Below are 13425 nucleotides of genomic sequence, written 5' to 3'. Positions count from 1 at the left end.
ATTAAAAACATGTTTTTGAGTATCGTGTTGTTCAAAGAATACTATGTATTGTGATGAATTTTTCATTCGTTGTCAGATCGAGAGGCGGGGCTTAATTGCAAGATCCATATTTATCTAGAATAATTTACCATTTTAAACATGTTTTAAGTTTCTTGTTCTGAAAAGACGACTACGTATATTAAGAAAAGGGCAAAATATAAGCCCCGCCCACCCACCCTACCTCAATTGTAATGATTTTTTTTATCGTCGGGAGCCAAAGGAGCGGAATTTAATTGCAAAATCCTTGTTATTTCTCTCCAAGAAGTTACCATGTAAGACACGTTTTTGAGTATCCTGTTATTCAAAGAATCCGATGTACGTATATTAAGGAAAAATTAAAGCCAAAGATTAAGCCCCACCCATACCTGCTCTGATTTAAATAATAGTGAACTTTTCATTCGTTAGCAAATCTAGGGGCAGAACCTAATTGCAAAACCCATATTTATTTAAAAAATTTACCATTTTTAGCGTGTTCCAAGTTTCTGAGGATAAAAAAATCATCACATTTGAAATGGGGTGGGTGGGTGGGGTTTATATATTTTGCCTTTTTTTTTCTTAATATACATATTATTCTTTGAACAGCACCATACTCAAAAGCATGTTTTTAATTTCTCGTAAAGAAATAAGTAGGTTGCAGTTAAGCAGGGTAATTTCTTGAAGAAAAATAAAGCATTTGCAGTTAAGCTCCGCCCCTGGGTTCACGGCGAATAAAAAAAATCACCACAATTGAAATAGGGCGGGTGGGTGGGGCTTACATTTTGCCTTTTTGTTGTAATATATGTAGACTTCTTTTCATAACAGGAAACTTAAAACATGTTTAAAATGAAAAATTTGTATAACAAAATATCGATTTTGCAATTAGGCTCCACCCCATAATTGCAAAATCCATATTTCCTTGCAAAAATGTACCATTTTATTCATATTCTAAGTTTCTTGTTGTAAAAAGATGCTTATGTATATTAAGAAAAAAAAAGGCAAAATATAAGCCCCGCCCACCCGCCCTATCTCAATTCTGATGATTTTTTATATTCGAGGTGGAGCTTAATTGTAAAATCTTTAGTTTTCTACTAGAAATTACCACGTGAAGTAATCGTGTTATACAAAGAAAACTAAATGTATTAATTAAAAAAGAAAACCAAAAGAGAAGCCCCACCCATCCGTCTTGAACTCAATCATAATGAATTTTTCATTCGTTGTCAGACCGAGGGGCGGAGCGTAATTGCAAAATCGATATTTCCTATACAAATTTACCATTTTAAACATGTTTTAACTTTCTTGTTGTGAAAAGATGACTACACATATTAAGAAAAAAGGGCGAAATGTAAGCCCTGCCCACCCGCCGTATCTCAATTGTGATGATTTGTTTATTCGTCGTGAGCCCTAGGGCGGAGCTTAATTACAAAATCCTTCTTTCTCTGGAATAAATGTTATAAGTATCGTGTTATTGAAAGATGACTGTGGATGTTAAGAAAAAAAAGTCAAAAAATAGGCCCCTCCCACGACGAATAAACAAATCATCACAATTGAGATACGGCGGGTGGGCAGGGCTTACATTTCGCCCTTTTTTCTTAATATGTGTAGTCATCTTTTCACAACAAGAAACTTAAAACATGTGGTAAATTTGTACAGGACATATCGGTTTTGCAATTACGCTCCGCCCCTCGGTCTGACAACGAATGAAAAATTTATCACGATTGAGATCGAGACGGATGGGTGGGGCTTCTCTTTCTGGTTTATCAGTGCATTCATATTTTGTACTATTACATATACCGGGTAAAATTAATTAATGAACCACTCTATTTTATTGATTTTATTTTATTATTTATTGTATTTATTGATTAAGACAAGAACAGCGCACCCTATTTCCTTAAAATTTTACAAATTTGACCATTTTTTTTAATAAAACCTGAACGTGCTCGCTGTGCTCGCATTCTAGACGTTTTTTCTTTAGTTTAGTCTTAGTTTCACAGAAGTAAGTAAAAAAGAATCTCAGCCAAGCTGTCCAAGTTTTGTTGTAATAATAAATCTCTAGACTTATTACACAAGAGAAAACGCGCACTGATGAGTCACTTTTAATAACACCTAAACGTGCTCACTGCGCTCGCATTCTTAATGTTCTTTTTTAAAATAATCACCTGACCCACCATAACCTAATAAATTAAACATGGATGTCAAATTAGTTGCATATTTATTAATAGGATTTATTTTAACACACTGTACTTAAAACTGACTCATATTTTTACCCGTGGGAGTAGGAAAGTAATATACAAATTATGAAAAAATGCTTTATTTTGTACAAAAACAGTTTCATAAATAATATCAAAACCCATTGACCTAATGTCATATATTTTTTATTTCCCCTGTACAATGTGGACAACAACTGGCTTGACCTGGACTCTTGAGATAAATCTGTTCACCACTCAGTGACAATGCAGTACCCATCAATGCATTACAAATTGCATCCTGTTTGTTGGAAATGGTAACAGGATTTTGAAGCAGCTGAAACAATACAATTCAGACATTGAAAACTAGCTTAACCCAGTTATTACCTTCATGGCAGTTGTTTCTATCCCTGTATGTTGCGACAACGTGCCATAACTTTCATACAAATCATCACACCTTTTATTATCAATATCAACTAACTGACTTATATCTTGAGTTAAGCTATAATTTAAAGTGCTTAAGTCAACAATATTAGAACTATTTAAATCACACTGTTGCATTTCATCACCAACTAACTTCTTCCTGGTGCTTTGCAACAAACAACAAGTTTTCAAACACTTATTTTGTACCCTGTATCTCTCATCCAAGAGCTTTTTAACGATTTCCTGGAGCTCATTAATGCGGCTGGTGAGGGCTGACTTCCAACGGGCCAATTCTTCCACCATTAAACTATAATAAAAAAATTAGTAATAATAATTGTTATTATTAAGAGAAATACAAATACCTAGAAGCCAGAAACTTGCTCCTCCACACCTCACACTGCCCCGACAGCCACTCCGTCTGCTCCTGATGCGACGTCAAATGATTAGCAGAATTGAGTAACGCCCTCGCCAATTGCAACTTGTCTTCAGTCAAATGCTGGACCCGACTTTCCAAATCTTCACCCACAGCAGCCACCAACAACGTTTTCAATTCGCTGTTAACCTACACAAAAACCCACACTACATCACCAACACACCAAACCCACCACTAACCTGCGCTTGAAACTTAATCTGATTTTCCAAATGCGAATTCGTCTCCCTTAAATTTTTAATATCCGTCTCGTACCCCAACCTCTCCTGCTCCCACTGTCTTCTAGAAATTAGGGGCTCGTCGTTCTGCACCGCCTCCTCGTTCGCCTTATTCATCTCCACTGACCGCATCTGCGCCATCTGCGCCACCAAATCCTGTATCTCCACGTTGTTCCGCGACGACTTCACCGGGAGTTTCTTTATTTCGGTCTTGTGGGCGATGATGGGTTCCACGGCGCCTTTGTAGGGTTCGTACGGGACGAATTTGGGTTCTTTGGGTTTCCGAATTAGGAATTTGGGTTGTTTGCGCTCCTTACTGACGTAAACTGGCTTCAGAGTGAAGATTTGGCACTTGGGTTCTATTGGCCTGAATGTGATGGGGCCGTTTGAGAGGTGGAGGTTCATTTTGAGGTTATTGCGAGTTAGGGCGGATTCTGAGAGTTTGAGCAAGGAGCTGTCGATGCCGTCACCCAGAGTGCGTTCTTTCGGGGGGGCTGTGGGACAAATATAAAAGCAAGTGTGATTAATTGTGGTATAAAAGGAGGCTCACCTATTGGGAAATCCATGGTGTGAGACAGCCTGGGATTGAGATTTTCGTTAATTTTGTGGTGGTTTGGTCATTATTTGTCAACAGCAGCTGCTATCGGATTAGGGTTATCGAAATGTCATTGAACTGTCAATTTGTGTTTAAGGTTATCAATTCAGCGAATACTTCCACTTGCACCATTTTTTTAATGGATAGATCATTATTCCTTTTTTTCAGTTACGTTAAGTAAAAATTAAAGCCAGATTGAGATTGAGACAGATGGATGGGACTTATTTTTCGGTTTTCTTTTTTACTTAATAAGTAGATATAGTTTGCTTTAAACAACACGATCACAATTGAGATAAGGCGGGTGGGCGGGGCTTATATTATACTTTTTTTCTAATATACGTAGTCATCTGTTTTAAATTTTTGTTGTGAAAAGATGACTACGTATATTCAGAAAAATAAGGAAAAATATAAGCCCCGCCCACCCGCCCTGTCTCAATTGTAATGATTCTTGTATTCGCCGTTAGCCAAGAGGGCGGAGCTTAATTGCAAAATCCTTGTTTCGCTACAGAAATGACCATATAAGACATGTTTTTGAGAATCGCGTTGTTCAAAAAAATACTATGTATATTAAAAATTAAAGACAGATTGAAATCGAGACGGATGGGCGGGGCTTATCTTTTGGTTTTCTTTTCTTACTTAATACATATAGGTTGCTTTAAACAACACGATGACTCAAGAACATATTTCAGACAGCAATTTCTCGTAGGAAAACAAGGATTTTGCAATTAAGCTCCGCCCTACGACTTACGACGGGTTAAAAAATATCATTACGATTGAGGTAGGGTGGGTGGGCGGGGCTTACATTATGTTTTTTTGTCTTAAAGTACGTTGTCATCTGTTTTAAGTTTTTGTGGTTAAAAGATGACTACATATATTCAGATAAAAAGGGAAAATATAAACCCCACCCACCCGCCCTGTCACAAATGTGATGATTTTTTTATTCGCTGTGAGCCAAGAGGGCGTACCTTAATTGCAAAATCCTTATATCTCTACGAGAAATTACCATATAATACATGTTTTTGAGAAAAGCGTTGTTAAAAAAAATACTATATATATTGAGACGGATGGGTGGGGCTTACCCTTGGGTTTTAAAGAACATGTTTCACATAGCAATTTCCCGTAGACAAACAAAGATTTTATTTTAAGCTCCGCCCCACGACTTACGACAGGTAAAAAAAAATCATCACGACTGAGATAGGGTGGGTGGGCGGGGCTTATGTTATGCCTTTTTTCTTAATGTACGTAATCATCTATTTTAAATTTTAGTTGTGAAAAGATGACTACGTATATTAAGACAAAAAAAGGCAATATATAATCCCCGCCCACACACCCTACCTCCATTGTGATAGCAATTTTTCGTAGAAAAACAATGGTTTTGCAACTAAGCTCCGCCCCGCAACTTACGACGGGTAGAAAAAATATCATCACGATTGAGACAGGGCGGGTGGGTGGGGTTTATATTATTCCTCTTTTTCTTAATATACGTAGTCATCTGTGTTAAATGTTTGTTGTGAAAACATGACTACAACATATATTAAGAAAAAAAAGGCAAAATATAAGCCCCACCCACCCACCCTGTCTCAATTGTGATAATTTTTGTATTCGCCGTGAGCCAAGAGGGCGGAGCTTAATTGCAAAATCCTTATTTCTCTACAAAAAATTACCATATAATACATGTTTTTGAGAATTGTGTTGTTCAAAAAAATACTATACACATATATTAAAAATTAAAGATAGATTGAGATCAATACGGATGGGTGGGGTGTATTATCTTTTAGCTTTTTTTTACTTAATATATACAGTTTGCTTTACAAAAGACGATTGAATGAAGAATATGTTTCACCTAACAATTTTCCCGTAGGAAAACAAGGGTTTTGCAATTAAGCTCCGCCCCACGACTTACAACGGGTAAAAAAAATGATCACGATTGAGATAGGGTGGGTGGGCGGGGCTTATATTATGCCTTTTTTTCTTAATGTATGTAGTCATCTGTTTTAAATTTTTGTTGTGAAAGATGACTACGTATATTAAGAAAAATAAGGAAAAATATAAGCCCCGCCCACCCACCCCTTCCCAATTGTGATGATTTTTATATACGTCGTGAGCCAAAATGGCGGAGCTTAATTGCAAAATCCTTGTTTCTCTATAGAAATTACCATATGAGACATGTTTTTGAGAATCGCGTTGTTAAAAAAATACTATGTATATTAAAAATTAAAGGCAAATTGAGATTGAGACGGATGGGTGGGGCTTATCTTAGGGTTTTAAACAACACGATTGATTACTCAAGAACATATTTCACGTAACAATTTCTCGTAGGAAAACAAGGGTTTTACAATTAAGCCCCGCCCCACAACTACGACGGATAAAAAAAAATAATTACGATTGAGATAGGGCGGGTGGGCGGGGCTTATACCTATTATGCCTTTTTTTATTAATATACGTAGTCATCTGTTTTAAATTTTTCTTGTGAAAAGAGGACTGCATATATTAAGAAAAAAAAAAAGGAAAATATAAACCCCGCCCACCCGCCCTGTCTCAAATGTGATGATTTTTTTTATTCGCTGTGAGCCAAGGTACCTTAGTTGCAAAATACTTATTTCTCTACAAGAAATTACCATATAATACATGTTTCTGAGAATCGTGTTGTTCAAAACAATACTATATATATATTAAAAATTAAAGGCAGATTGAGATCGAGACGGATGGCTGGGGCTTATCTTTGGGTTTTAAAGAAGACGATTACCCAATAGCAATTTCCCGTAGAAAAACAAAGATTTTGTTTTAAGCTCCGCCCCACGACTTACGACAGGTGAAAAAATCATCACGACTGAGATAGGGTGGGTGGGCGGGGCTTATGTTATGCCTTTTTTCTTAATGTACGTAAACATCTATTTTAAATTTTAGTTGTGAGAAGATGACTACGTATATTAAGACAAAAAAAGGCATTATATAAGCCCCGCCCACCCACCCTACCTCTATTGTGATAGCAAATTTTCGTAGAAAAACAATGGTTTTGCAACTAAGCTCCGCCCCGCAACTTACGACGGGTAGAAAAAATATCATCACGATTGAGACAGGGCGGGTGGGCGGGGTTTATATTATTCCTCTTTTTCTTAATATACGTAGTCATCTGTGTTAAATTTTTGTTGTGAAAAGATGACTAAGTATATTAAGAAAAATAGGGTAAAATATAAGCCCCGCCCGCCCGCCCTGTCTCAATTGTGATGCTTTTTGTATTCGCCGTGAGCCAAGAGGGTGGAGCTTAATTGCAAAATACTTATTTCTCCACAAAAAATTACCATATAAGACATGTTTTTGAGAATCGTGTTGTTCAAAAAAATACTATACATATATATTAAAAATTAAAGACAGATTGAGATCAATACGGTTGGATGGGGTTTATTATCTTTTAGTTTTTTTTTTTATTTAATATATACAGTTTGCTTTACAAAAGACGATTACTCAAGAATATGTTTCACCCAACAATTTTCCCGTAGGAAAACAAGGATTTTGCAATTAAGCTCCGCCCCACGACTTACGACGGGTAAAAAAATGATCACGATTGATATAGGGTGGGTGGGCGGGGTTTATATTATGCCTTTTTTTCTTAATGTATGTAGTCATCTGTTTTAAATTTTTGCTGTGAAAAGATGACTACGTATATTAAGAAAAATAAGGAAAAATATAAGCCCCGCCCACCCGCCCTGTCTCAATTGTGATGATTTTTATATTCGCCGTGAGCCAAGAGGGCGGAGCTTAACTGGAAAATCCTTATTTCTCTACAAGAAATTACCATATAGTACATGTTTTTGAGAATCGTGTTGTTCAAAAAAATACTATATATATTAAAAATTAAAGGCAGATTGAGATCGAGACGGATGGGTGGGGCTTATCTTTGGGTTTTAAAGAAGACGATTACCCAATAGCAATTTCCCGTAGAAAAACAAAGATTTTGTTTTAAGCTCCGCCCCACGACTTATGACAGGTAAAAAAAATCATCACGATTGAGGTAGGGTGGGTGGGCGGGGCTTATGTTATGCCCTTTTTTTCTTAATAAACGTAATCACCTATTTTAATTTTTTGTTGTGAAAAGATAACTACGCATATTAAGACAAAAAAAAAAACAATATATAAGCCCCGCCCACACACCCTACCTCTATTGTGATAGCAATTTTTCGTAGAAAAACAATGGTTTTGCAATTACGCTGCGCCCCACAACTTACGACAAGTAAAAAAAATATCATCACGATTGAGACAGGGCGGGTGGGCGGGGTTTATATTATGCCTAGTTTTCTTAATATACGTAGTCATCTATGTTAAATTTTTATTGTGAAAAGATGACTACGTATATTAAGAAAAAAAAAACAAAATATAAAAAAAAAATGTTGCAAAATTCTAATTAGTGGTTATGGTCACTAATTAATACTAACTATTTGTATTTCTTGTATTTCTGCACGATACCATGTGTAAATTTAGAGCTGAACATAGAAACATTATTATTGACATTTAACTGTCAAAATAGGAGCTTTTCATGTCGATTTTGGTTAAAACTAGTACGAGACGTTAATTTGTCCAAACACAGTGTTTATTTTAGTGGGTTTAAATATATATTTAAAAGTAATCGAAAACACGTTACACGTAGTCGTTTGAGTGTTTTTTTTTTTATTCTTCATAAAAAAATATTTTGCTGATTTTGCCTCCCACTCCAGACAAAGGTTCGCCTATGGAACAGATCCGATGAACAGTAATGAAAATCAACATTCGCAAGAAAACTCTGGAGTGGAATTTGTACTTTGGGTTATGTCTTTTATTGACCCAGACGTTCGTAAAATCAAAAATTGGCACTTCAGGTTTATTATTATCCCTAAAGAAACATTCGTTTGCGTTTAAATTATTTCTAGTCAAACTTCGCGCGCGTTTTCGGAGTGACAGCGACACGACCAACCTCGGTCACTCCGCCGAAACTCCCTAACCGAAATAACCTATTCATCATCCTGAGATAATCTTAGTGCTATTTTTGTTTATAAGTCGTCCTTTCTTGTATGTCATGCGAGTGCGAGTTTCATAGTGTTTTATAGTAAAATAAATTGATTTGTACAGTTGTAAATTTCCGTATTTATATAATTTAGCCGCTTTACACCGAAACTTTATCTAGTTTTTTTATTTAATTTATTCTCTAAAAAAATGTCCACTCCAGCGCGACGACGCCTCATGAGAGATTTCAAACGGTTAGTATTCCAAAATGTGTGCGTTTTGGGGCGAAAATCGGCCACGGTTTTCGATTTCGGGCCCCCTTCTTTGTAAATAACGCGTTTGTGGCGGTTGCAGGTTGCAGGAAGACCCCCCAACTGGTGTCAGCGGAGCACCCACAGACAATAACATTATGATATGGAATGCCGTCATTTTCGGACCACATGACACACCGTTCGAAGACGGGACATTTAAATTAACTATCGAATTCACAGAAGAATATCCCAATAAACCGCCCACGGTCCGGTTCGTGAGTCACATGTTTCACCCCAATGTATACGCCGATGGGGGCATCTGCTTAGATATTTTACAGAACAGGTGGAGCCCCACGTACGACGTGTCGGCGATTTTAACTTCAATTCAAGTAAGTAGGTCATTGACAGCTGGCTTAACCTGAATTGAGAGCAGACTGAGAGGAAAAAATTGTCTCAATCAGAGTCCTGCTGTTTTAAAAACTGCTCAAAACTAAGAAAAAAATTAAGCTATAATATAGCACTCATTAGTTTCATAGTTATCAAAGTACTAGTTTCTGCAAACATTTCAAGTTTCATTTGTACTCAGTTATTGAATTTGTTATACTGGAAAGCTAACTTAAGTTAATAATTTCAAAACTAATCATTATTCATTGTCTCTCTATTCATACGAAGATTAAGTTTCCAGCTTTTGTAAATACTGACGTTTGTGCTTGGATTTATTATTTTAGAAAAAATTATCATCTGACTGAATTTGTGTACTTTTAAATTACATAATCACCCACATTAAAAATAAGTTGAGTTATTAATAAGACTTCATTCAGTTCTGAGTCGTTTTACGTACGTTGGTCTACTTGATATTTATGGGTTTCTAAAGTCCAATTCATTCTACAGTGTGTCCAAACGGTATAAAATACGTTGGTAAAGAATTCATGAAATTGACAAAAACAATGAGAAATACAGTGAGATTTTTTGGTGACGCATCAAGGTTATGACGTCATCACAAAACATCTGACAGCTGATCTCAAACAAAGAACAAAATTATTTTCATTTGGTGTAATTTTAATAACAAATTTAAATTTTGCGTGTTTATAATTTTTTATTAAGTACAGATTTTCTGAAAAGTATTGACCCGGTAATGGGTACAAGCTCACCCAAAAATATTGAACCAATTAATAATTATTTTGCGCTTAAATTCGCTATGTTTTGCAGTCGTTACTCAGCGACCCCAACCCCAATTCGCCTGCGAACTCGATGGCCGCACAACTCTACAAAGAAAACAGAAGAGAATACGAGAAGCGAGTAAAAGCGTGTGTGGAACAAAGCTTTATTGACTAGCGCCTTCGCAAAAAAGTGTATACCTGATGAGCTATTTTCTGTGCTTCTAAATTACAGCCACGCCTATCGTTATTAAGTTGCTACTGACTCTACTTTATCAAAAAAGGATTTCTGCAACTTTCACTGAATAGGTATTCTATAACATTGTTTGTGTACTTGTTTCGGGTTCTAAATTTTGTTTCAATTTTCACAGTTTCAGTTACGTGTATGTACTCTACAATAACACTATTAAGTAAATTTTTAAAAGTAATCAATGTATTCTTTTAAGGTACTTTCAGTTTGTTACACGTTTATTTAAATATAGTTTTGTGTTAATCTATTAATGTTTTCCTCTTTTCCGTACGGTCCACCTAATGAAGGGTATTCAATGTGTTACTGATTGCATATACTTAAATAAATTATTATAAATAAGTTGTTTTGTTTCACCCCAAAAAAACACACGTATCAAAATTTTGTATTTACATCAGTTCAACAACATTATAAAAACGGAAACATAATAAATAACTCGGGAATACTCAACAACAAACTTTTGAGAAGACATTCGTTTCACCTGATTAGAAAAATAGTAAACTTGCTTATAAAAGTATACGTTGTATAAAAATCACTTAACTACAAACGAATATGGCATTTAAAACGACAACCGACTACTAGCTATCATCCATAAGCAATTTCAATTGCTGTTTGTACCGCTCCGCCTCTTGCTCTTTCTTAAACAACTTCACTTTATACTCTTCTATAGTTTTCCGAGCTTCTATCAACTGCGTCATCACCGTTTCCATGTCCGTCACGCAGTTGGAATTCGCGATCTTATACACCTACAACAATTCAACTCAACCCACGTGTTTCAGCAGCTACGCAACCTACATTGTTTACAGTCGACACGGGAATCAACTTATTCTTCTTCATAACGATCCTTTTGACATTCCTAGGCACCAGTCTCCCATTAATTTGCCTGAGAATATTTTTTGATTTGTTTGCACAACTACTCGTCATCGACAGGAACTCCTCGGGGGTCACAGTTATAATTTTTTTATTCAAATTGTTAGCTTTTTCTTCGGATTCTTTAAATGCGTTCAAAACTTGCTTGCCGGCGTCTGTCAAAACAACCGAGTGACCGGTTTCCATCACCGTCGTCAGAATGTTGTTGTCCTCGTTGGGGAGCATCGTTATTCCGTGCTCTTGTAACAGACGGATGGACTCTGCGAAAGTACTGTCGTGGTTTTCCGTCGTGGGTTCGTGTTCACCTGTACGAGTTTTTCATTGGTAACTCAAATTCAATTTTTACTCAAAGCCAACTCTAAACACGAAGCTTTTCGAACTCCCGATTCAAACGAAAACGACACTTACAATTTTATCAGAGGTGGCTGTGACATAAAAATTGAAGTTGACATATGGTTAATAAAAATGACATTACGTCAAATTTGAAAACGTGTCGTCAGGTAATCAATATTTTCGTAATAATTTATTATTTTAGACAGATTGTGGAAAAAATACAAAACTAGAACTAAATTTACCTGGCGCTTTATTTAAATGTAACCTCTCTGGATCAATTGAACTTTCTGTATCTTCCATTAAAATCGTTTCTAAAAACACAACTATAACACAAAAATTACCCAAAATTTCAACTACCTAAAGGTATAGGTGAGTTTGAAGCCGACGCCTGACTCAACTGCTCCGTACTTGTCACCACTGTCTCTTCGCCGTTCTCGACAAGCTCCAAGGTAAGATGTTGTGCAGCGTTTGAGGGCTCATTCACGTCAACATTAATAAGCTCGACAATATCCTGTCGATTCATCTGTGTGGCGATATCAGCCGGTGTTAAATCGAACTTGTTCAAAGGGTCTGTCTGTGCGAAATGTTTGATTAAAATTGCCACAACTTCCGAGTGACCATTTTGGGCCGCCCAATGCAACGGTGTCATTCCTAACTAATTTAGCATTAACACAAACACACAAAAGTTAGTGGAAACCTACCAGGTCTCTACAATCCGGATCCGAGCCATACTCAAGTAAAGTTTCGACAATATTGAGGTGGCCTTCGGCGGCCGCCATGTGTAGGGACGTTTTGTCGACTTTAGTGCGCGCATCTCTCGAAATTCCGGCTTTCAGGAGAATTTCCACGACTTCGAGGTGGTTGTTTCGGGCTGCTAGATGCAAGGGGCTGGTGCCGAGCTGTGGGTTTAAATTAGAAACGAGTGTGGTTCAAGAGGGTGGCTTACCCAGTCCGCTGTGAACAGCGCCCCCTTGTTGAGCAGAGATTTAGTTTCTTCGATGTTTCCTTCAGCCGCGGCCTTCAACAACTGTTTGCCCAACTCATTCACGGAAATCGTTGGGGCTATCAGTCGGCCTCCGCAATCAATCTACAATATCGCTTTTCACATAAATAAACAAATAAATAAATAAATAAAACGTACCGGAATAAGTTCAGCCCCATCCACCGCCTCCAAATTGTTGGTCAAAATAAACTTTGCACATAAACTGTGTTTGGACTCCTCTTCCACCAATGGAAACTTTAACATGATCTGAAAACATCATCACAACGTTGTTATCGCGATATCAAAACATCGAATGATATTTTTGAAATGGGTCGCACAGGAAAATAACCTCCATGATGAAAGGTTTCCTGTTCCTGTTGTCAGGCGGAAGTGGTCGTTAGGTGGCCATTCGGATCAATAGTTTTTGAATTCGATACCACGAAAGTCGTGTTTACTTACAGAAATCAACGCTCCAAATCGAAAATGCGGGATTTTAAACGATTTTTACAAAATGCAAAGCAACCTAAAATACCATACGTCAAAACTAATCTTTTGATTGCTGTCATCCGCTTCGTCATTCCGCGACGTGATTGGTTATCGACGCCGCCCGCCAAATTCAAACCCGACACAACCAAACCAGAACGCGCTTCGCGGAATTTAAAATCCCTGATGACTCACATAAAACCAATATTTTCAACTCGTGTTCTTTTAATTAACGTTTTCTTTCGCATTAAAAATCCG

At 36.9% G+C, this 13425-nt stretch overlaps 3 protein-coding genes across 3 annotated transcripts; 1 reads left to right on the top strand and 2 right to left on the bottom strand.

Annotated features, from left to right (window-relative positions):
- Positions 1-2310: 2310 nt before the first annotated feature.
- Positions 2311-3947, bottom strand: LOC135124773 (golgin-45). The gene is made up of 5 exons (XM_064049991.1): positions 3823-3947; positions 3237-3766; positions 2987-3186; positions 2589-2931; positions 2311-2538 (listed from the first exon to the last, which is right to left on the bottom strand). The coding sequence occupies exons 1-5, from the start codon at positions 3836-3838 to the stop codon at positions 2380-2382; spliced, it is 1248 nt and encodes a 415-aa protein (XP_063906061.1). The 5' UTR covers positions 3839-3947; the 3' UTR covers positions 2311-2379.
- A 4929-nt stretch (positions 3948-8876) lies between these two features.
- On the top strand, positions 8877-10841 carry LOC135125184 (ubiquitin-conjugating enzyme E2-17 kDa). Its single transcript, XM_064050571.1, has 3 exons — positions 8877-9098; positions 9199-9484; positions 10305-10841. Exons 1-3 carry the CDS (start codon positions 9055-9057, stop codon positions 10428-10430), a joined length of 456 nt encoding a protein of 151 aa, XP_063906641.1. The 5' UTR covers positions 8877-9054; the 3' UTR covers positions 10431-10841.
- Positions 10842-10870: 29 nt separating this feature from the next.
- Positions 10871-13259, bottom strand: LOC135125177 (GA-binding protein subunit beta-1-like). Its single transcript, XM_064050560.1, has 8 exons — positions 13144-13259; positions 12844-12951; positions 12649-12789; positions 12404-12601; positions 12060-12357; positions 11945-12013; positions 11295-11674; positions 10871-11245 (listed from the first exon to the last, which is right to left on the bottom strand). The coding sequence occupies exons 2-8, from the start codon at positions 12946-12948 to the stop codon at positions 11078-11080; spliced, it is 1359 nt and encodes a 452-aa protein (XP_063906630.1). The 5' UTR covers positions 12949-12951; positions 13144-13259; the 3' UTR covers positions 10871-11077.
- Between the last annotated feature and the right edge of the window lie 166 nt (positions 13260-13425).

Source organism: Zophobas morio, unplaced genomic scaffold (genome assembly GCF_036711695.1).
Source record: "Zophobas morio isolate AGI-343-1 ecotype UQ-CSIRO unplaced genomic scaffold, CSIRO_AGI_Zmor_V1 ptg000008l, whole genome shotgun sequence".
Taxonomy (NCBI): Eukaryota; Metazoa; Arthropoda; class Insecta; order Coleoptera; family Tenebrionidae; genus Zophobas; species Zophobas morio.
Note: the sequence above shows the minus strand (reverse complement) of the source record. Positions and strands in the feature narration are given on the sequence as shown.

Bases quoted from the DNA above. Each gene is read 5' to 3' on its own strand.
- LOC135124773 (XM_064049991.1), bottom strand. The intron at 2,932-2,986 runs GTATTTGTATTT...TTTTTATTATAG, and splicing joins AGCAAGTTTCTGGCTTCTAG to TTTAATGGTGGAAGAATTGG. The intron at 2,539-2,588 runs GTAATAACTGGG...GTATTGTTTCAG, and splicing joins TAGAAACAACTGCCATGAAG to CTGCTTCAAAATCCTGTTAC.
- LOC135125184 (XM_064050571.1), top strand. From the start codon at position 9,055: ATGTCCACTCCAGCGCGACGACGCCTCATGAGAGATTTCAAACG. The intron at 9,099-9,198 runs GTTAGTATTCCA...TGGCGGTTGCAG, and splicing joins CTCATGAGAGATTTCAAACG to GTTGCAGGAAGACCCCCCAA. The intron at 9,485-10,304 runs GTAAGTAGGTCA...TATGTTTTGCAG, and splicing joins CGATTTTAACTTCAATTCAA to TCGTTACTCAGCGACCCCAA.
- LOC135125177 (XM_064050560.1), bottom strand. From the start codon at position 12,948: ATGTTAAAGTTTCCATTGGTGGAAGAGGAGTCCAAACACAGTTTATGT. The intron at 12,790-12,843 runs GTACGTTTTATT...GCGATATTGTAG, and splicing joins ATGGGGCTGAACTTATTCCG to ATTGATTGCGGAGGCCGACT. The intron at 12,014-12,059 runs GTAGTTGAAATT...TTGTGTTTTTAG, and splicing joins AAACTCACCTATACCTTTAG to AAACGATTTTAATGGAAGAT.